Source organism: Balaenoptera ricei, chromosome 9 (assembly GCF_028023285.1).
Source record: "Balaenoptera ricei isolate mBalRic1 chromosome 9, mBalRic1.hap2, whole genome shotgun sequence".
NCBI classification, from domain to species: Eukaryota; Metazoa; Chordata; class Mammalia; order Artiodactyla; family Balaenopteridae; genus Balaenoptera; species Balaenoptera ricei.
Genome location: NC_082647.1, coordinates 59,037,370 through 59,062,008, shown reverse-complemented (window position 1 = coordinate 59,062,008; position 24,639 = coordinate 59,037,370). Strand labels below are relative to the sequence as shown.

General features: G+C 36.4%; 1 protein-coding gene across 4 annotated transcripts in view; it reads left to right on the top strand.

The window, feature by feature from the left end:
* The window catches only part of SGCE (sarcoglycan epsilon), a 67,512-nt gene that overhangs the window by 30,023 nt on the left and 12,850 nt on the right, over positions 1-24,639 (top strand). For 2 of the 4 annotated variants that reach the window (XM_059933874.1, XM_059933876.1), the window contains 6 exons: positions 4,060-4,132; positions 8,485-8,683; positions 19,506-19,668; positions 22,051-22,262; positions 23,208-23,234; positions 23,974-24,162. In XM_059933874.1, coding sequence (XP_059789857.1) covers positions 4,060-4,132; positions 8,485-8,683; positions 19,506-19,668; positions 22,051-22,262; positions 23,208-23,234; positions 23,974-24,162 — 863 coding nt within the window. The remainder of the gene's footprint in view (positions 1-4,059; positions 4,133-8,484; positions 8,684-19,505; positions 19,669-22,050; positions 22,263-23,207; positions 23,235-23,973; positions 24,163-24,639) is intronic. The other 2 variants (XM_059933877.1, XM_059933875.1) reach the window with 1 other exon arrangement.

Genomic DNA, 24,639 nt, shown 5'->3' with positions numbered 1-24,639 from the left:
AATCTAACAGAAGGTATGCAAGTTCTGTATGGGAAAAATTATAAAACTTTGTTGATATTAAAGAATGCCTATATAAATGAAAAGATAGTTCATTCAGGGATAGGAGGACTGAAAATCATGAAAGCATCACTTTCCCCCTAATTGATCTATAGATTCAATGCAGTTCCAATAAAAAAATCTCAGTAGGTTATTTCATGGAACTTGGCAACTAATTCTAAAATTTATAAAGAAGATAATAAAGCAAAATCAAGACATGCTTAAAGAAGAATAAAAAGGGGAAAGATTTCTTTCCTTTCCAGATAGCAAGATTTATTGTAAATATGTAGTAATCAATCATAAGTTTGTATTGATACAGGGATAGACAAATTAACCAATGAATAAAATAGGGAGCCCAGAGACAGATCCATCTACATAAAGAACAATGATATATGTCTAAAGAGGTGGTGCCAGAGATCACAGATTAGGGAAAAGGAGGTCAATTTATTGACTGGTGCTCAGCCATATGGCAAACATAAAATTAGATTCTTACTTCACAGGAAATACAAAACTCATGTCTAGGTAGATTAAGGATTTAGCAAAAATTTAAACTATTATATAAAACTGTAGAGGAGTATCTTTCTGAGTTTTGGGGAGGGAAAGATACCTTAACACCTAAATTTTTTTATTTAAGAGAAAAGATTGATAAATTTTACCATACTAAACTTGTGAACTTCTGTTCATCAAAAGAAAACATTAAAGAAAAGACAACCCACAAGCTGGAAGATGATATTTTAAATATATATAGCTGACTAATGATAAGTATGTAAAATATAAAAAAGGACTTCTACAATTTCAATAAGAAAAAGACATGAACAGACATTTCACCAAAGAGGAGACATCAATGCCATTTAAGTAAAGAAAATTACTCTCATCAGTAAGGAGGAATATTCAAATTAAAACCACAGTGAGAATTTTATCCTCAGTAAAGGTCATTGCAGTGGATGTGGGTTGGAAAACGGAATATTTCACATAGCTGAGTATCACCGTACCCTATGATCTAATAGTCCCACTTCCAGATATGCACTTAAACAAGTGCAGGGAATTCCCTTACGGTCCAGTGGTTTAAGACTTGGTGCTTTCACTGCTGTGTCCCGGGTTCAATCCCTGGTCGGGGAACTAGGATCCTGCAAGCCACGCAGCATGGCCAAAAAAAAAAAAGAAAAAGAAAAAGAAACACTTGCAAATGTCCACCCAAAGGCATGCACAATCATGTTCATTGAGCAATGTTTGTATAGGAAAACACTGGAAACCCACAAACCAATTGAGATCCAGAAGTCCAGCAGCAAGAGAATAGATAAATTGTGGAGTATTCACACAGTGAACATTTATAGCAGCAATGAACTTAAGCTTGCCTGGCAACATGAATGAATGTTTTTAACGTAATGTTGAAAAAAACCAAACAAACCCCAGAAGACTGCATACAGTTTACTATTTTTGTAGGCGCTCAAAAAACAGAAAAATGGACAATATATTTTAAGCATATATGCATGGATAATAAAACTATATTTAAAATGGATGGGATGATAAACACAAAATCCAAAATGGTTACTCTGGTTGGAGAGAGACAAGAGGCTAGGATAGGAGAGAAACACATGTGTTGAGCCAGGATTCACAGGGGTGCATTATACCTTACTACCAACATACAATGTTATGAATATGTATCAGATAGTATCTAAAAAGATGATGAGGGCTTCCCTGATGGCGCAGTGGTTGAGAATCTGCCTGCCAGTGCAGAGGACACGGGTTCAAGCCCTGGTCCAGGAAGATCCCGCATGCCGTGGAGCAACTAAGCCCCTGCACCACAACTACTGAGCCCGAGCTCTAGAGCCCACGTGCCACACCTACTGAAGCCTGTGCACCTAGAGCCCGTGCTCCACAACAAGAGAAGCCACCACAATGAGAAGCCCGCGCACTGCAACGAAGAGTAGCGCCCCCTCGCCACAACTAGAGAAAGCCCAAGTGCAGCAACAAAGACCCAATGCAGCCAATTAATTAATTAATTAAAATTTAAAAAAAGATTATGAAAACTTAGCATCTCTTTCATCTAACACAAGTATTGATTTATCTGTAAATAACTCATTTCTACATCCATATGTAATAACATTTTCAGTGTTTAAAAATATTCTATTAATAATATAGTCAAAAGATTTTGCATATCTTAAACTAATATTTAATCATATATATCCACTAATTAATTTATTCAGTAGCTACTTATTAAGCATCTAAAATAGATCAGCCACTATTTTAGAAATAATGGATCAGAAAGTGCACAAACATGCATACCTCTTTGCTATGAAGGGCTTCACATCATCATGATAAGTAGAATTCTATTGAGGATATTACAGTATTTAAATATCTCATTAGAAGTCATAGAAGAATTGCATTCTGTTATAGCTGTTAAAATTAAGCATTAAATATAAATTCAGATAATAAAATTCTTCCTCCTGATTCATGAAAGGTTCTTCACTCTCTTGTGTAGCCTCTGATTTAAAAAAACTTATTAGAATTTATGAAATTTACAATAATGAAATTTATGATAATTATGGGAAGGCTAGCCAGAAAAATATTGCCATTAATTTGAAAATGTTTAACCTTTTTTTCTGAGCATTAGCTTTGAGATATTATAACAAATAGTATCTAGTATTTTTTTTCCACTGAGAATATTACTAAATTTTTTGCAGGGTAAACTTTTAAAGTCATGCGGATTCCCAAATGTTTTTGCATTTCTTCATTTGCTTGTGAACAATAATGCCTCGTTAATTTTAATGACTAGTCTTAATTTTAGTGTTCATTGTGAACCTAATTGACCACATGTCCCAACAGAGAGCAGCAAAGAAGTCATTAAATCCAAAAGAAATTTGACAAATTGTGGAGAGATAAGTGCTTTTATCTTTGTGGAATAATACACGTTTCAGAATATGTACTTTGAAATATTGTTAAAGGTTTGGAATTTTTTATTCCAAAATTCTGATTTTCACTGTTCTCTCAAATAATATTTCTGATGAGTGTAATGTATTTTATTTAAAGCTCATATGTGATGCTATTAAAATCTTTGATACTTGTTTTTAAATATGCAAGATATTTCTTTTCAGTTTGCGTCAGTTTTGTCTTTTTTGTCTCAGTGTCAACTACAGCTGCAGTTACTGCCAGAAGGCTAGTGCTGGGATGCTAAGACTTTTACACAATCATTTGGGGTTTTTTTGAGGTACTGCAGGCCTGTCTGAGTGATTTAATATCTGTTATAAAGTTAATTATTCCTTGATTTTTGAAGCCATATCCTGTTGTTGGCCTTTGCTTTGTTTGTTGTTTTCAGTGGCTGTTTCTGAATTGACTTTGATGTAAGTTCATTGGCTCTGCAAACATTTACTAATATTTGACTCTGCGAAGGGATTGATTTGTGTTTTTGAGCATTTGCCATCAGCTTCTCAGACTGTGATCCTCACTGCTGTACTCCCATTGTGAGATATGATTTCCAAAGGGTTCGTGACATTTCTTGACTGGTTGGTGTGCAGTTTAGTACTGAATGCAAACAACACAGAGACGTGCTTGTTTTAAAGTGTACTTTCTGGTATGATCCTTAAGCTCCATTTAAAAGTACACAAATATATTGTTTTGGCTTTTTTGAAATTTTAGAACAGCTCTGGTAAGTAATTCGTAATGGTTAATCCATTTACTAATGATGCATCTGCGTTGCTACTGGCACTTAACAGTCTTCTATAAAAGGGTTTTTCTGATTTTAACTTGTTGTTTTAGCATGTTAAATAGACCTAATTATCTATTTCCCCACAATATTGCTAAAAGCTCTGAGTTCTTGTCCCGAGAAGGAATATTTTGTAAGTATATAAACAAATAATGAAAATGGAAAGAACGACAATTTGTTTTCATTTTGTCCTTAATGAATTTCGTTTTCCAAATAACATTTTACTTCTTTTTTTTTTTTGTAACAAGATGAGTTTAATAGTTATTTCATATCAAAAAATAGAATTTTACTTCTTTAATATGACTTTCTTTTTCTAATAGATAACTGCCTACAATAGGCGTACCTTTGAGACTGCAAGGCATAATTTGATAATTAATATAATGTCAGCAGAAGGTAGGTATGGAAAAATATGTTGCTGATTGTTTCCTTATTTGCAAGAAGTATTTCATTATATTTTATATGTATGTAAAATGTAGTTAAGGATTTTAAAGCACCACATACCTACTATAACTAATGAAATAGTAAAATGCAGAAAACTAAGCAATATTTAACTCATTATAAAATATCATGACGTGTTTTGGTGCTGAAAACCTGAGGATAGGGAGCCAAATATAGAGGCCACTTATTTTCTCCAGGCCTTGGTTAAATCATCTGTAAAGTGAGACTAAGAATACTATTTCTCTCATAAGTCTGAGGTAAGGATGCCATCATTTAAATCTCAAAATGTGCTTGACATATAGGGCTGATCATAGAATGCATGATTGGTATTATTTTACTTTAAAACCTATCATCGGTGGTAGTCTAGTTGTATATGATGATAAAGAGTTGTTGATGGACAGAAATAAACCATAATTTGGGTCACAGTCTCCTTTCTAAATAGCTAATCATGCATCTGTAATTGCTGGAGTCCAACAACAATTTATCGTTACACATGCTTCAATTGTGAGTGGTGCCTAAGGGTTTAGAAGGTTAGGGACACAGGAGAGATTCCAAGAATTACACTCTCAAATATTCTGATCCTGTTTTGGCATTCAATGGGAAAAATACATACCACTAAACACTTTGTGGTTAACGTTTATAAATCATGGGATACTATACCAGATATCATTTATGAGGGTGACAGGAGAAGAACTGATATAGCATTTTTCCCCCCAAAACAGTAAAACAGTTGTGAATCCTGGATAGGAAAATTCTTACTTCTATTTACTAGTACGATTGAAAACAAATAAGCAAACACAACACATTTTATCAGAGCCTACTAATTTGGAATTCGTAATAATTCAGTAAAGGCTGAGTTAAAAATTACCTTTACACTATATGAAAGAAAGCAATTTCAATAGAATTGATAATGCAGTACATAATTGGGGAGAAGATTGCTGGAAGGTTTTGAAACCCTTAACATAAGTTTTTTTCCCCAGGCATTTTAGCTGTAATAATTGCAGACAACAAATGTGCTAGTTGAAAATTTAAAATGGCCTTCATATATGAAAAGAAAGTCCAAGTACCAGTTCCTTTGGCCTGGACAGAAGACTCTCTACCCACTTTTCCACTTCCCAAGGGCTTTTGGAAGGTATTCATGTTTGGATCAAGGAGATTTTTATTCTTGACTCCAATTGTAATTGGATACTTGCATCCAGTCCAAGCTGTCCTTGTAGAATTTGGAATACCTTTAATGAGCAGAATGGTTGCGAAGTTCTCTTTCTCCTTGGGAATCTATCAGTTTAGTTATATACTTCCACTGCAGTGGGCTCGGACCACTAACCTCACTATTATGCTCTCAGAGGGACTCAAAACCCTTTGTCAGGTATGGGAGCCCCTGCAAACTGAAAGATAGCCTGGTCTACAGTTTTGAACCTCTTCCTTCTCAAGTCTGGTCTCAGTCCTGTCAATACAGAGTACACAGGCATCTGTCAGTACAGAGTACATGGGTCCACACACGTGTACTCAATAGGTAGTACACATGTGGGGACCCATGTTCAAGCAGATACTAATGTAAGACTGTTAGATGACTGAAGGATTGAAAGTTGGCATTAGGGACTATTTATTTAAACCAGGGTTGAGGGAGCACGAGTACGTGGGTTTTGAAAGCCTCCTTTTACATCAGGATCAGTGGCCCAAACTCTGAAAATCAGTGCACCAAATGGCAGGCATGTTTCCTTGCTTGTCTCGATGGAATGCATGTGGACACTAGGACGTACATCTTTGAGCATGGCCTGTACACATGCCATTTCTCCCAGATAAGGTTAGGAAAGAAGTAACAAGGGTTGAATATCCGGAGAACCGTGCTCAGTGCAACTCCCTGCCCAGCAGTCTCCCTCTCTGGGAGACCTAATGGGAAATCTGTCATGTAGAATCGTACAGCATGGAGCTCAAGGAGAGTACATAGAGTGATTCTCTAAATTGGGTTTAGTGCCTCAGAGGCCTGCCACCAATCTGTTGGCCTACTGTTCCCTTGGCCTCTGTGATATCCAAATATAGCAGGCACGGGATTTCCCCAAAGTTAGAAAGCTACTGTGACTCATCTCTGGGAGGCCTGGCAGCAGCACTTGGCCGGGTAGACGGCAGGCAGCTGCCCAGCCCGGAGCCTCGGAGGGCGTGGCAGCCGCAAGTCTCAGAAAGGAGCCACGGAGGGTCACATGGATTAGGGAAAGCCAAGTCACAGTTCTCCAAGGAGTGGCACTGATAATAAGGAAAAAGTTTTGCACGCTTTTTTTAGAAAAATTTCACTGAATGAAATTAATAGATGATAGACTTCTAGCATACCCAAAAACTATACTTGGTATTATTTATAAATATTATTTATTGCCAAGAAACTGTTCTTCATGACATTTTTCTGCATGACTGTTTCTCAGTATGGGGAAAAAATGTAGCATGATTAAGCTCCTGTTTATCTGTATAAAACAGGAAATGTATCAGTATAAAACAGGAAACTTATCTACATAAAAGAGAATAAACATAGCATATTTTAGAAGATTGCAGATGGGCTATACATCAAACAAATCTAACAAAATCATAAGCAGAATAAATTACAGGGTAGGGGATGAGTAAAGAGCCTTCTGTGATTAGGGCTTTGAAAAACTTAGTCTTTAGGGAGAGACACCACACTCCAGAAAACTCTCCTGAAAACTCGAAAGCCAGAATATCTCCTTGACTTCATCTCTGGCATCAAATGTCCTTTAATATTAAAGAGGCTTGATAATAAATGAAGTCATCAAGGTTTCAGTTATTTATCGTATAATTTTAGTTTTTTGTTTATTAAATAAGAATGGAATAGTATATGAGATAATAATAGTATAAGAAATAAGAACATATAGTACATGAGTTTTAATGAAATAAGTCAGAGGATATACATAATATAATTATTGTTGGGGACTTTAAATCTGTGTATAGTCCAGACATATTTTTTTTCCTTTTAAGTAAAGGGCAGAATCCAAGTAATTGTGCATATTATTGTAAGAATTGCTAAAGTTTACCATTTTCTCAGTTCTTACTCTATATTGGGAGCTCCACTGAACACTTTATATATACAGTCTCTTTTAGCTTAGATAAAAATCATATGAGGTAAATTCAAATGATCGAAAGATCAGCTTCCCTTTCTGAAAGTATGGAGAAAAATACAAGTCCCTGCTTACCTTCTGGTTGTGAGTGTTAAATACGGTAATTCACCTCTTTCCCTTAGGTTGGCCTGCCTCATAGTAAGTATTCAAAAAAAGTAGCCTTTATTCTTACAGAAGTATTACTAAACAAAAAGAAAGCTATCCTCTGTCTTAACAGAACAACCAGAATACAGGAAATGATAGTTTGTAATTGAAGAGTAACATTTGAGAAGCTGAAATAAATTATATTTATTTAAAGTTTCTTATATTGAGAGTCTGAATGGGACATTGGGTTGGTATAAAATATTCATTTTGGCATCTTTAGAGGGAAATTACTGATGAGACATTGGGGAGGGAAAAAGCTAATTAAATCTCTAACAATGTGAGATATGGAATTTCATGAGAAATTTAAAATATTATTTCTCTAGAATATTTAATTATGGAGTGATCCAAAGAATGAAATAGCTATGATTTCAGAGTTCTTATTGAAAATACAATCAATATTTATTTTAGTAAAATGTGACATTTCAGCATGCTCCAAAAAGATCAGTAATACTGCAAATTAAAAATATGGTTTTCCATATCATATATAAGCAACCCACAAGCAAGTATAGATATTTTGCCGTGTCTTCTCTATTTAGAAAGGATGGTGCTGTGTTCTTCAGCTTCCTCCTTTGTTCAAATGGGAAATAGCACTACCTAGGATTGTAATGATTAAATTAAACAGTGTATTTGAAGATCTGTCAGCTTGAAAACACTACAAGTACAAAATACTTTTCTAAGTTCTGGAAATGCTCCTTCTACCTGGGTACATTGACAGGACAAGGAGGCTGGCAGGTCACTGGCAAGTTAGCGACAGATTTGAGATTTGACATATTTTTCTTTTCCTTTTTATTTTTTTTTCTCTAATTGTGAATTGCCCTGCTGTCCCTTAGATTTGATTGCATTGTAGATAAAATTCTGGGTCTAATGTATGTCGTGTTTTTAGATATATCTTCTGTTATATAGAAAGCCTTTAAAGTCAGTAATAATATTGTTCCCCAAAGCCAGGATTGTGACAGAAATCAACAAATCTCAAATTGTTCTTTTGTTTCCCTTTCAAAAGACTACTTCATTAAAGATATGCATACCCTTTTTCACCAAAATTAGACTTCCCGTTACCATATCAAGCAGAATTCTTCATTAAAAATATGAACGTAGAAGAAATGTTGGCCAGCGAGGTTCTCGGAGACTTTCTTGGGGCCGTGAAAAATGTGTGGCAGCCAGAGCGTCTGAACGCCATAAACATCACATCAGCTCTAGACAGGGGCGGCAGGGTTCCGCTTCCCATCAATGACATGAAGGAGGGGTAAGCAGACTTGCCTTAAGTATGGATTTTTAAATATGGTGATCTTATCAAACTTATTATAGATGGAAGATGGCCTATTGCATTTTTCTTTTTAATAAGAAATAGTTATTGTAAAGATATGAAAAAACTAGCAATTTTCTGTATTGACAAAGAGATTGCATTAATGGTTCTTTACATCTGATGTTCCAGGTCCTGTGAAATCTAATTGTAGATCAGGATCCACATCATAAATTACAGCACTAAGTCTTTTGTACCTTCCATAGAGAAGCTGTTTATTTAGGGTCCTGAATTTCAAAGGAAATTGATGCCCCAGTTATCAGCTGCAGAAGGACGCACAGACTGCTGTAACTTTATTCTAGGAAACTATTTCTTCGCCTTTAACATTCTTTCCACCATGTGGCGGTGATTGATGGCTGGGGTGGATTTGAAACCCATTCCTAAAGCCTGGCCTTGTCACTCACAAGCTGGGTGACACTGGGCAAACTGCTGCACTCCTCTGGGCTTCAACTTCCTCATCTGCTCCAATGGGGACTATACTCTCTCCCTCATGGTTGTAATGATTAAACGAGACAATGCATTTGAAAGGGACTTGTCTATTCTCAAGCATTCCAGATACAGAGTATGACTTACATTCTTTTTTTTTTTTTTTTTAATTATTTATTTATGGCTGTGTTGGGTCTTCGTTTCTGTGCGAGGGCTTTCTCTAGTTGTGGCAAGCGGGGGCCACTCCTCATCACGGTGCGCGGGCCTCTCACTATCGCGGCCTCTCTTCTTGTGGAGCACAGGCTCCAGACGCGCAGGCTCAGTAATTGTGGCTCACGGGCCTAGCTGCTCCGTGGCATGTGGGATCTTCCCAGACCAGGGCTCGAACCCGTGTCCCCTGCATTGACAGTCAGATTCTTAACCACTGCGCCACCAGGGAAGCCCTGACTTACATTCTTGTAGAGGTTATGAAACACTCCTTATGCCTGGGTACATTGACAGATCGAATGTCAATGTCAAATGAAATTTTGCTGTTTAATTTCTGTTCTGTAAGTTGAGGCAGATCTGCCTTTTTTAAAAACCAATCCTATAGAAGTGCGAGATATGGAATAAATCACATTTTATGTAGCATGTCCTTTTCCAGCTCTTCCTTTATCCATATTCTTGGTAACATTTATAGAGATGATATCTGGAATTAACTGGAATATCTGGGTTAATAAGAATCAAATTTAAGGGAAACTTTAAAGGAGAACTTTGTTGGAGATAAGGGAAAAGATCACAAATAGACATAGATGAGGTATGAACGAGTAGTCCAAAGGGGAATAAAGGATAAGCAGTGAGCTGCAAAGTCCAAGTTACAAATTTCAGAATTGAATTGTACCTTGTACGGTACAATAATGGATTTTGAAGTCAGTCAAGCACACATAGAAGTGCTTGGAGGAAAATAGTTGCTTTATCGCTTGCCTATCTGCTGGTTGGCTTTCTCTATGAAAACATAATTCTGGAGCTTAAAATTTTACTTGAGAGGTACGACATGGATCTCTTTCCCAATGAGTAATTAAAGGAGGACCATAGAAGGAGATGAACAGGGGTATCTCCCCTGAAGACATTCTCCAAATGTGGAATCTTTTCAACAGTTTTTTAAGGTAATGTGTTCCACAGTGATTGTTAAAACAATGACCAAAAGATGTTGGAGGAAACAACATGAAAACTAGGTATTGGTAGAGTTTCCCATAGTTGTGCTTTCTTCTGGGCTCACCGCTTCTCTAACCAGTAGTGTAGACCCCACCTGTAGAGGCACTTTAAGAAACAACTAGACTAAATTGAACTAACAACTCTCTAAACCAAACTCTGACCTGAAACAGTGCTGCACAACTATGTGTAGCCTGAGAATTACCAGTAGAGCTTTATGAAAAATATACCTAGGTTCCTGGCCTCTGATTCCCCCTAGAGATTCTGGATCTTTGAGTCTAGGGCTGGGCCTGAGCATGTGACTCTAAATTAAGAACAGAATTTTTTGTCCTACAAGTACTTGTTGGAGAATTCAGTCATTAGCTGATTGACCCCCAACACCTGCTAGCGGGAGGCATGTGCTGTCAGTCCCATGGCATTTATTTGGACCCTGTTGTCTCAGATCCTTTCCCAACTTGAAATGCTTTCCATGAGTTTTAATTTAATGTTAAGCTGCAACCTTTACAGAGTATTCATATGATAAGTCTTTTAAAATAGAATTTCTATAAATTGTACCCAGTGCCAACTCTGTTACTCCAATGTCCCTATATGTGCACCAATGAAATAAGATCCTACTTGAGTATGATTGCAGGAGAAAAATTTGTCCCTGGGAATGATTTTGCATATTTTCTTTGGTTGTTACATAATGTCAAGGTAACAAAAATAAGGTTTTTTTTTAACCCTGTTGCCTTAAATTTAGAAATAAATCCAGTGCTTAACTCATCTCTTGTGCCTTCCTTTCTTTTTAATGGTGTATTTCATGATTCTTAATTCACTTAACAAAAGTTTTTGCCTCTGTACTTTCTTTTGAAAATAACATGGACTATAAATCTCTTTAAAAATGAAATATTGAAAAGATTGAGGGTGGGATCAGAGATGCAAAGGAATTGCATCCCTTTATTTTCTAAAATTTTGTTTAAAAATATATTTATACACTTCAGAAGTATTAATTAAACACCTAATAACCGTGTTCTGCTTAATATTTTGCATCAGTCTCAGTCTCTGATTAAAAAAAAAAAAAAACTCCTTGAAAGTATTTCCTGTTACGCACGGCAGCCACAATTTACTAACTGCAAACTTTGCCATGTTACCCAAACCGACAGCAGAAGGCAAAGAGGAGCTCTCAGTAGTAGACCCTCAGAGTAAACCAACAGCCCTTCCACGGCCCAAAGTGCCATTAAATGTCAGTCATCAAGCACCCCCTCTACAGCCTCCCAGCTCCTCATCCTTCTTTTTTTTTTTAAAAAAAAAAAGCAAGGTTTTTTTTAATACTTTTTTTTTTAAATTAATTTATTTATCTTTGGCTGTGTTGGGTATTCGTTTCTGTGTGAGGGCTTTCTCCAGTTGCGGCGAGCGGGGGCCACTCTTCATCGCGGTGCGCGGGCCTCTCACTGTTGCGGCCTCTCCCGTTGCGGAGCACGGGCTCCAGACGCGCAGGCTCAGTAGTTGTGGCGCATGGGCTTAGTTGCTCCGTGGCATGTGGGATCTTCCCGGACGAGGGCTCGAACCCGTGTCCCCTGCATCGGCAGGCAGACTCTCAACCACTGCGCCACCAGGGAAGCCCCTCCTCATCCTTCTTGATGTGCATTTTTTTCATCTCTGCCGACCTCACTGATAGCCTTTAAACTTCTTCTAAATCTAACAGAAAACAATTATAAAGATTTCCTTCAAAGTGAGTAAGCTCCTGCAAAGGAACCCTAAACCTCCTGAAAAGATTCCCTTTCGCTTTCCAGACCCATAACCTCAGGGCGACTGTGCTCTCTCTGGGTGTGGTCTTAGGGCTGCTTTGCTCTTGACACTGAGCCAGAGGCTAAGGACTCATGGATGCATTTAGCCTGGGATAAAGCTGGTGGAAAGAGGGGCAGGTTCATGTTTCATTCTGGGCATGGCGTAGCTGCCAGCTCAGGGTGAGTGATGCGGTGTAAATGGTAGTTATGAAGGGAATGATGGGGTGTGAGGATTAAAGAATATACTCACTTTTCATAAGAGATTGTCAAACCTACCACCGTTTCCTCTGGTTACCAAAGCCTGTGGATCTATCCTCAGTCAACAACAGAGGATCCTAGTTTATTCTCTAGACAATCTCACAAAGTACTCCCTCTAATTAATTGTCTGCTTTTTGCCCTGTAAAGGGCTCAGGGAGAAGTTACACTTGAAGAAGAGAATGTAAGTCAAAGGCTGCCAAAGACTGCTCTGATGCAAGGTCATGGTCCTAGGCCAGTCCGTAGTGCTCTGCTGAATCTGTCCCCATGTTTGGTGATTTACAAGATAGTCTTTAATTCTTAAATAACGTGCCTCCTATATTTTTGATGCAGCTATTCTTTCTTTCAGGGAATGATGGTGATATGAGATTGGAATTTTTGGAAAAAAGCCTTAATAAAGTAAAAATTGGAAGCCAATATTAGTCAATTTTTATAAGTATAAAAATAAATAAATTTTAAAAATCAACGCAACTCTACGTCTAAACTTTATGTCTATAACTATATTTCTTTAATATCTATTCTTCTAAGTTCTAGGCATAGATTCATTTTTTTCTTTCATAGTTTAACATTTATTAAGTATTTTTTATGGGGGAATAATGTATTAGTCTCTAGGGTAGAGTGATTTTAAAGAATGCAGTCTATGCCCACATCTATTAGGGACCAGGCAAGTAATCAGATAGTTAGAAAGCAGTGTTATACCTATCACAGTTGAGGTATTCACGGAGATGGCTCCTCTCCCACTTCTGGTCCATGTCAAAGCGTTCATAGAGGAGATGAAGCCTGATCTGAGTTTAAAATACGAGTACAAATTAGCCAGCTCAAAAAATGAGAAAGCGAAAGTATAGGCAGAGGAACAGCTTGGGCAAAATCCATTAGGTAGGAGGAAGCCTGGTCAATTTGGAAACCTACTTTGTGTGGAAATGGGGGACAGGGATCCAGAAATGATAATGACCAAAGAGGCAAAGACCAGACCATGTAAGGCCTTGTACACCTGGAAGAATTGTTTGGATTTTTATCTTGAAGCACTAGGGACCTTTGAAGAAAATGGTTTATATTAAAATTTTCATTTTAGCAAGTAGGCCTGCTAAGCCCTACCACATGGCTGAAAGAATAGACCAAACCTAAATGCCTCCTTTCTGCAAGCAGGAAAATCCTCCCACAAAAAACTCCAGAAAGGTCTGAGCCTTGTGTGCCAGTTCCCTCTTCTGTTAAGATAATTCATCCCTTCTCCGGTAAAGATGAGTAGCAAGCAGTAGAACTAGAGTCCAGAAGTGACCTTATTCTTTGTTTTATTTCTTATTCTGAATTAGATTCTTTAGTTTTATTTCTTGTTTATTTTTCATCTTATTTTTTGATGGACTGATATGCACAGAACAAAGAAACAGGGTGGAACAGAGAGGCAGGAATCACGAGGCATTTTCTTTTAAGAGCTCAAGAGTTCCCAGGCAGCATGTAGCATATGTGGACACTTTCTTCTCTAAACTGTCCCTTGTCTCCTATATACATAAAATAAGGAATAAAATACATTCATGACTTGGACAATTAGGTAAAAAAAATGCAATCATTGGATCTGTTTATCTGGCTGTTGCTGGAAAAAACCAGAGTTCTAACTTAAATTTTTTTTTTTTTATAAATTTATTTTATTTTATTTATTTTTATTTCTGGCTGTGTTGGGTCTTCGTTGCTGTGTGCGGGCTTTCTCTAGTTGCGGCGGGCGGGGGGCTACTCTTTGTTGCGGTGCGCGGGCTTCTCATTGTGATGGCTTCTCTTGTTGGGAGCACGGGCTCTAGGCACGCGGGCTTCAGTAGTTGTGGCACACGGGCTCAGCAGTTGTGGCTCGCGGGCTCTAGAGCACAGGCTCAGTAGTTGTGGCGCACGGGCTTAGTTGCTCCGTAGCATGTGGGATCTTCCCGGACCAGGGCTCAAACCCGTGTCTCCTGCATTGGCAGGCGGTTGCTTAACCACTGCGCCACCAGGGAAGCCCCTGACTTAAATTTTTTACCTGTAACGCGGTTCTCCACCTTGTATGTGTAAAGGACTCAGTAAATGCGTTTTACCTCAAGAGAAATTGAGTTGTTCAAATTGGAAGAAAAGATCCTTCGTAAGGAACAAATTTTATTCAGAGTACCCAATGCCTAAGATTGTGAGTCACCATGTTTTGTTAACATTGCTTGAGAGCCTTGAACTTGATAATATGCTCCCATCCCATCTGTTTACATATATTTGAAAGTTTGAAAACATGTGGCTATGGTCATAAAGGTAAAGATCATCCTCCTTTCACTTCATAAAAATTTTAAATTTCTGCCTATCAAAAAGCTAGCCTATCAAAAAAGCTGCAAATCAAAAAAAGCTGCATGTCAAAGATCTGGGAAAACAGCAGATTATGAAAAATGTATTTTAGCATGTATAGCATAGAATTATAATTGTTATACATGGCCTCGTACAAAATTATTTTTTTAAAAAGCCAACATGTTGAAACTTACTGGCTGTATAAAAGAAACAATAAATACACTTTTTTTTGACTTACAAGGCAAATCCAATATCTACTTCTCTTGAGTAGTGTGTTCGCATTTTATTTATTAACTTATTTATTTTTCCAGTTTTATTGTGATATAATTGACGATATAACATTGGATAAGTTTACGGTGTACAGCATCAAGATTTGATATAAGTATATACTGCAAAATGATCACCACAATAACTTGAGTTAACATCCATCACCCCACATAGATACAATTTTTTTTTCTTGTGATGAGAACTTTTAAGAACTACTCTCTTAGCAACTTTCAAACATACAGTTGCTTCTGTTTTTAAACTGGTATCATTCATTCTGCAGATAGGCTCCCTGAGAACAGTGAGAGAGACTGGGTTCAAGGAGAACAATCAAGGGGCTGTTGCTTCACTCCCTGTGGAAAGTGACAGTGACTAGAGCTGGGGTGGTAGCAGTGGGATGGAACAAAGTGGACAGGTGTGTATGAGAGTTCTTTCGGGGTAAATGTCAGAGACTGATGATAGATTGAATATGTAGGGAAAAGGACAGGAGTCAAAGATGATGGTGCTTGAGCATCTGGCCATGCCAATCACCAAGAGAGAAGATGATGGAAGGAGCAACAGGTGGAGGTGGGGTGGGGTGATGATGAGCTCAGTTCGGAACATATTAAGTTTGTGAAGCTTCTGGATCATCCAAGTAGAGAAGAAAGTAGTTTGGCAGTATGTGTCAACTGTCATAAAAATGTTTCCACTTCTAGGCATCTCTTTTAAGATAGTAACATTAAAGAATATGCACAGAGATAGTCTTTACAATATTATTTATAACATCAAAAAATGAGAAGCAACTTACGTGTCCAACTCTGAAATAATTACTGAATAAATCATGTGCACTTAAAAATTATACTTCTATAAAAATATAATTACAAAGACTGTACAATATGGTAAATGCTTATGACGCATTAAGTGAAAAAGCAGGATACAAAATTATATTTTAGAGATTGATTGCAATTAGGCTAAAATATATGCACTTGAAAAGTATTCTGCAAGGTACATTGGAAAATGAAAATCGTGATCTTGGTAATAGAAATTAATTGTTTTTATATCCCATGTTTTATGTAATGTTTTTATATTGCTTTTATAATTTGAGGGAAAAAATAAAACATTTCAAAGCACCAAAAATGTATGCTTATGCCTATTTATGTTACCTTGAAGTGAATTAATTTAAAATCTTACTAATTATAAATGCAAATCAATGTTATGTAAAAGCAAGAGAACTTCTAACAGTTTTTAAAATATTTATTTTATTTCTGTATTTACAAATATATTTCACAGTTATCAAGGAAAAATATGGTCTTTGCTAAGCAGTTAATAAGGGGATAGAAATTGGCTTTATATGAAGCTTAAAAGTTAACAAATTGTTGTAAATGGAATATATTTCTTTTTTTTTAATTTTTATTGTAGTGTAGTTGATTTACAATGTTGTGTTAGTTTCTGCTGCACAGCAAAGTGAATCAGTTATACATATACATATATCCACTCTTTTTTAGATTCGTTTCCCACATAGGTCATTACAGAGTATTGAGAAGAGTTCCCTGTGCTATACAGTTGGCCCTTATTAGTTATCTATTTTTTATATACTAGTGTATATATGTCAATCCCAATCTCCCAGTTTATCCCTTCCCCCCACCCCATCCCCTTTCCCCCTTGGTAACCATAAGCTTGTTTTCTACATCTGTGACTCTTTTTCCGTTTTGTAAATAAATTCATTTGTACCATTTTTTTAGATTCCACATATAAATGATATCATATGATATTTGTCTTTATCTGTATGACTTACTTCACTCAGTATGACAATCTCTAGGTCCATCCATGTTGCTGCAAATGGCGTTATTTTGTTCTTTTTTATGGCTGAGTAATATTCCTGTAAATGGAATGTGTTTCTATTCACTAATCATCAAAATTCTTTACCAGTGGTTTCTTATATCTCCTTTTTCTGAACTTATAAATGTTTAACTTGATTTTAAATTTCAATCCATTATATACTATTTGTCACCCAAAGACACCATAATTTTTAAAAAATCTTTCAAATTAAGTCCAAATATAAAATTGACATAAAGAGCAACCAAATGAATCTGTGTAATGGTACTCTGGGACACAGTTGTCAATTAAGGGTGTGACTTCATACTTACATACCTTTGAATTTTTGTGCCATACTTTTATTTCATTTCATATTTTTTAAAAAAACAGCTTTATTGAGATATACTTTACATACCATACAATTCACCTATTTAAAGTATATATAACTCAATGGATTTAGTTTATTGACAAAGTTGTACAGTCATTACCACAGTCAATTTTAGAGCATTTTTATCCTCCCAACACTCCCCTCTCACACCCATTAACAGTCACCACCACCACAATCCCCAGCCCTAGGCAACCACAATTTATTTACTTGCTATCTATAAATCTGCATATTCTAGACATTTCATATCAATGGAGTCATACAATATGTGGTCTTTTGTGACCAACTTCTGTCACTTAGCATATTGTTTTCAAGGTTCATCCATGTTGTAGCATGTACAGTACTTCATTCCATTTTATGGCTGAGTAAAGTATGGATATTTTACTTTTTATCCATTCATTAGTTGATGAGCATTTGGATTGTTTCCACTTTTTGACTATTAAGAAGAATGTTGCTGTGAACATTTATGTACAAGCTTTTTGATAGGCATATATTTAAGTTTCTCTTAGGGTATATACTTAGGAGTGGAATTGCTGAGATATATGGTAACTCTGTATTTAACCTCTTGAACTGCCAGGCTGTCTTCCAAGCAGTTGCACCATTTTCCATTCCCACCAGCAGAGTAGGAGAGTTCCAGTTTCTCCCCATCCTCGCTAGCACTTCCTATTGTCTGTCTTTTTCACTGTAGCCATTCTAATGGGTGTGAAGTGGTACTCATTGTGGTTTTGATTTCTATTTTGCTGATGGCTAATGATGTTGAGCATCTTTTCATGCACTTATTGGACATTTGTATATCTTCTTTGGAGAAATATCAGTTCAGATCCTTTGTCATTCTGAAATTGGATTATTTGTCTCTTTGTTATGGAATTGTTAGAGTCTTTTATATGTTATAGGTATAAGTCCCTTATTAGACATATGACTTGTAAAGATTTTCTTTTGTTCTTTGGGTTGCCTTTTCACTTTCTTGATGATGTCCTTTGAAGCACAAAATTTTAAAATTTGATAGAATCCAGTGTATCTATTTTTTCCTGTTATTGCTGGAACTTTTGGTGTCATATCTAAGAAACTGTTGCCTAATTCACGGTCATTAAAATTTGTGTCTGCCTTCTTCTCAGAGTTTAATAGTTTTAGCTCATACATTTAAGTCTTTGATTTTTTTTTGAGTAAATTTTTATATGGTGTGAGATGGGGGTCCACCTTCTTTTTTTTGCCTGTGGATATCCAGTTTTTCTGGTACCATTTGTTGTAAAGACTATTCTTTCCCCCATTGAATTGTCTTGGCACCTGTGACAAAACCAATTTACTAAAGATTTTATTTTTGGACCTTGAATTCTATTCCACTTATCTACATGCCAAGCCTTACGGTAGTACCACACTGTCTTCATTACTATTGCTTTATAGTAAGTTTTGAAATTGGTAATTGTGAGTCTTCCAACTTTGTTTTTCTTTTTCAAGAATTTTGTGTGTTGGTGGGTCCCTTGAATTTCCATATGAATTTTAAGATCAGTTTGTCAATTTCTGCAAAGAAGACAGCTGGAATTTTGATGGGTTTATTCCATTTTGTAAGTAGTTATAGCATTGTCATTAGGAAAAGAAATAATATTTATTTAATTTCCTGGTTTTCCCTTTTCTTTTGAAAAAAACCTATGAAATTCCTACCTTCTTAAGCTGCTCCAAGATTATTTCAATGCTATTATCACTGTCTTCACTTTTATTGTGAAACTCTTACTGGCAAATTGAATAGAGTTCTTTTCCCCTAGTTGCCAAGATACACATCAAGAAAATACATTTTGTTTGCCTAATTTGTATTTGCCAAACAATAGTTTTTCTTTTATATTAGCTTCTTAAAGATTGAGGGACCTTATAATGAGGAACCTAACAGTAGGGGTCTCTGCAGTAGGAAAGCTGATGGACAAAACTCTTAGGTAGAATAGAGAAGTCTGCCTACAGCTCCACACCTCCAGGATGTAATATCACAATCTTATTAAAATGAAATCAGATGAAGATTTATTACTGATAATTATTTTAGTGATAATGTTATTTTCTAAACAGTTTACTTTAGGAATATTTTTGAATGTAGTCTACCAAATATTGTAATCGAAATATGATACATGATTATTTTGAATTAAATAGGGTGAAAAAATTTTTAGAAATTAACAGAGAATCAAGAGAGTGTCTCGTACACCAAAGCACCCAGTAAATATTGGTTGAATAAAGGAAAGAATGAAAAGAAGCCCCTACATGAATCACTGCTTTAAAAGCCCAGGCCACTACCTTAGGGATGATTGTAGATAATCCCTCAATTCAAAAGGATAAATCCTGCTTTCAGGGTAGATTGTTTTTCAGTGTTTCCAATTTTCTTAAAGGATAACCTGAGTGTTTCACATTTTTGCAGCGTTTATGTCATGGTTGGTGCCGATGTCCCATTTTCTTCTTGTTTACGAGAAGTTGAAAATCCGCAGAATCAATTGAGATGCAGTCAAGAAATGGAGCCTGTAATAACATGTGATAAAAAATTTCGTACTCAATTTCACATCGACTGGTGCAAAATTTCGTTGGTGAGTTTTTATTTTGTTTTTGCAAATGTAATTAGAAGTGATGTGGCTGGAGATAGCATTTGACTAAAACCTGAATTACTTTTAGGAACAAATCCTGGGTTTACTTTGTTAACTGCCGTTGACTTCCCTTGACTTTAAGGATTTGGCAAGTCCGTTGAAAGTGCATCCATTTAAGAAATAGTACCTCCACTTTTGTACTCAGTCTACTCTTGATTAGTTGTGGGGGCCAGATTAGCTTGGCTGGTGGTCCAAGTGTTCCCCCTGGACATCCAGGTGGCTGCTAAGTCAAGATAGATTTTGGAGTCAGTGTGACATGTGCAGGAAGCCTCAGATACGCTGCCACTGTCCCACTTGGGAAGGGGAGACCGGAGTGCAATCAGAAATCTGAAATAAAGCAATATTGTGCTATGATTCAATGTCCTAGAAACGCAGATTGGAGGGAGAGACCAAGGAATAAAAGGAAAAGCAGAGGAGAGTTAGACTCTTACCCCCAGCCCCATAAATATTAAATATTTCTTTCAAATCACTTTTTTAATAGCATGCTCAAAGACTTAGGAACATATGGGTAAGATTTCCTATATATGAAAGGTATATATGATATTTTATATTAATTTTTTTGATCCTCCTTTCTGGGAGATAGGGAAGTTGTTTCACTTCTTTAGCGACCTTTAGATTTAACTTCTGTCAACTCTTGATGATTGGTGGTGAGTGAATTAGGTCTAAGTTTAAAGTTGACATTTGAACAAATATCAACACATAAACACAACTGTCACTTCATGTCTTAGAGAACCAGCGGCAGGACTTTTCCCAGGTCCAGGACGGGAGAACATACCGCTTACACTGCGGTACTTAGCACCTGTGGCCCTTGGCCCCAGGCTCCTCTTTCCATGCCGCTCGTGTCTTAGGGAAATAATGCTCTTTCCCTGTCTTCTCAAATCAAGTAAAATTATTCAGATGCTGTGGTTTATGTGTACTGTCGATGAATATTGAATTTACAAAGCTCAATATTTCAGTCATCGTGCTAACCATACAAGGGTGCAAAAGACTGAGTGGCTGCAATCATAACTTAAATAGATGCCTCTCACCAGAGCCAGTAGACAGCGGGCCCTGACAACACCATTTTATTTGTGCTTGTGCTGTACAGTGTTCATGTTTAGGAAAATTATCTAATTTCTAAAGGTTTAAAAATGACTTCTGCTTTGAAGATTTTAATTTCTGTGGTAAGACTCCATAAAGAGAAAGGTTGGGAATTTTCGTTTTTTTCTTTTACTTGTATTTATTTATAGGTCACATCTTACCACAGAAGATTTCAGGAGGTTTAAATTAAAGGGTCAGACAATAAACATACTATATAAAATATAAAAGAACTGGAAAATCAGGACCTAAACTTTACCAAAACATAAGCTGAAGGGCAAGTTTGACAATAAGCCTCCTAATGTCCCGGATTAAATGAGGAAATTCATCTGTTATTTGGTTCTCATTCTTAAAGGAGGCAGAGCATCAATTCCTTGGCAGAAGATAGAGTTTTTACTAGCACTGTATCATTAACAAAATTCTTCAAGTGGAGGTGTATGGGAGAGGATACTGAGAAATGCCACAGATAATTCTCCCCCAACATTTTTTTAAGGGGCGAGCAAATGTAGTAACAAGTTTCACATGGCTATTTTTGTAGTGGCCTTCAGTAAAAACCTTAGCATAATTAAATGCAACATAGTGAAAGCAGTTCAATTACTGTGGAGGTAAATTAATATAGTCCAAGTGTTGTACATTTTTTGAGCCTGGAATAGAATTTATTGAAACTGTAGCATTGGATGGGTTACCTGTTCCTTAAACTATCTTTCCTAAAAACTACTTCTGTCAGCTGGATGGCAGAAAGATCAAGGTTGTAGTCACTTAGAAATTGTCTCTCTCTCTCTTTTTTTTTTTCTCTTTTACTAACCTTAGAAACCATACTCACATACTGGTTGTCAGCCAGTTCACAGTTTGTAACATCTGCACTAGAGGCTTGTCACTAGGAAACAAGGAATATACAGAGTGGTGTGAAGGACTTCTGCTTTGGAGGAAGTAAACTGAAAAAGAACAACTGTACACACACACACCTACACATGCACACATATTTGTTATGTTTGTATACATTTATGTATGTATATATGTTGTGGGAAGGACCTAGAAAGTAGGCCAATATACACCCTTTAATTTATTACTTTTATGCATTACTTCTTCCTAGTTTCCATAAATAATTGCAAGTTCAAGGTGATAAAGTAATTGGAAAAGGTTGCTTTTTAGAAATTAGTCAAAGACTGTCTTGATATGTCTAGATCTTAAACTCTCATAATGTTTGCAACTATTAATTTGATGTGTAATTGTCTTCTTTTGTGTCAGGTTGATAAAACAAAGCAAGTGTCCACCTATCAGGAAGTGATTCGTGGAGAAGGGATTTTACCTGATGGTGGAGAATACAAACCCCCTTCCGATTCTTTGAAAAGCAGAGACTATTACACGGATTTCCTAATTACACTGGCTGTGCCCTCGGCAGTAGCATTGGTCCTTTTTCTAATACTTGCTTATATCATGTGCTGCCGACGGGAAGGAGTGTGAGTACTTTAAAGCACTGATAAAAAAATTATAGAGCTTACTAAGATAACATATAAGATTCCATTAAATGCCAAGTTTCATTTAGTGCATAAAACACTTTATAAATGAATTGAAATTGTGTTCAAGTCAAACTACAGTACTTTATTCCTTTAAAATGAAGTAAAATAGTTTTGAGTCTAGTAAATTAAATTAGAGGTTATAATTACTTTATTCAAAAATTATTAAGGCTAGATGTAAATTCTTGCAGGCAAAACAGTCCCAAGAATAACTGAGGCTAGATATTTTGGTTATACAAGCCATCCTGTGTAAGCAGAGACTGCGGAATCTATTGACATGGTAATTGCACTTTAAATAAATAAATTGTCTCAGTCAGTTTGATCAGAAATGATGGTCAGAATTTTTCTTGAAATTGTTCTGCTATCAAACAGGGCGATACCACCTAAGTGTTTAAAGGTATATATAGATATATAAAAACTTAGGAGTAAATTAATGAAAATAAGATGATAATTTGAGTAATGAGTCTTCACTTCATGAATAGTTAGTACTTTCTGGATATCTATGTCAATTAAAATAATCTCCCGAGATTATCTGGAAGTCAGGGTAACAAAACAAAGGATAAAAAATTAATAAAGCAGCAAGTAACAAATTCTTCCATTTTTACATGTAGCCTGATTTCATTATGTCATAGAACTTATTTCCAAGAGCTTGATTCTTAATCTCCATTTTTTTTTTTCATTTTTTTCTGTGCGTTTCTCACCAGTATTCCATCTCTGTATGTGTACTCATCCAAGTAACGTCATACACCTGGTGGCAAATGCTGCCTGGTTGCGTTTAATAGTAACAGTGTCAGCATTTCCACCTCATGCAAGATCCATGAGCATATAGTCTTAATGTTCCAAATATCAATGCTATTATTTAATTCATAAATTTTGTTTTGTTTCTAGGGAAAAGAGAAACATGCAAACACCAGAGTAAGTGTCTTCTTTCCTGTTATTTTCTTTATCATTTCTTTTTCATTTCTCAGTTGCTCGTCATGCCCCATACATGTGTGTCATGCTTTTTTTTTTTCCATTCATCATCTTTCATAGTTTATTTCATAAACGTGAAAGCTGCTTTCTAAATAGAGATATTTAGGAGGGGTGAGACTAAAAATAAAAAGCGTGTGGAAACTAAGATTCTATAGATAAAAATTAAAACTAAAATATTTCAGATTCAGAATATTAACTTGCCATTTATATTATGTGATTTCCCAATCTGCATTTCGATAAACCAGAGAACAGATGAAAAGACCTTTCATACACGTTTTCCTGAATCTACAGTAATAACCTACCATAAAATGAAACTTATGTGAGTATTTATAAATGCCCCATCAGAAGCAACAATATAAAAGCCATGGTAGTTTTATCTTAATCGTAGAAATTAAATAGAATAGTAGTTTGCTGCCTAGGGCTGTAATAGTAACACAATGCTTTATAGCTTAGTTTAATGAGAGATGCATTTATTTAAAAATTAGTTTCTAATTTTCAGTTTTGTTATGTTAAAAGTATATGAAATGTGTCTTTTTCTGAAATAACTTGTAGAATGCCCAAAGTTAAATAATGTCTTCTTATTTTAAAAAGAAAAAAAGATTTCGTAACTTTTTCAAACTGATGACCTGTGGGGCTAATATGTGATCTTAAATATATGTGGTTTTATTTCTTTTTGACCTAGCATCCAACTGGTCCATCATAGTGCTATTCAGAAATCTACCAAAGAACTTCGTGACATGTCCAAGAATAGAGAGATAGCATGGCCCCTGTCAACACTTCCTGTGTTTCACCCTGTGACTGGGGAAATCATACCTCCTCTACACGCAGACAGTTATGAGAGCACTAATATGCCGTTGATGCAAACACAGCAGTAAGTATCCACTTGGAACCGTAATTATTATTATCATTATTATTTTTAAAATTTTTATTTATTTTTGGCTGCGTTGGGTCTTCGTTGCTGCGCGTGGCATTTCTCTAGTTGTGGCGAGCTGGGGCTGCTCTTCATTGTGGTGTGCGGGCTTATTGCGGTGGCTTCTCTTGTTGCAGAGCACGGGCTCTAGGCATGCGGGCTTCAGTAGTTGTGGCATGTGGGCTCAGTAGTTGTGGCTCGTGGGCTGTAGAGCACAGGCTCAGTAGTTGTGGCGCATGGGCTTAGTTGCTCCGCGGCATGTGGGATCTTCCTGGACCAGGGCTCGAACCCGTGTCCCCTGCATTGGCAGGCAGATTCTTGACCACTGCGCCACCAGGGAAGCCCCTGGAACTGTAATTATTAATGCATGATTATATCTACTTAATGTCTTTCAAGACCAGACGTCTTCATTGTTGTTGCATTTGTTTATTTGTTTAT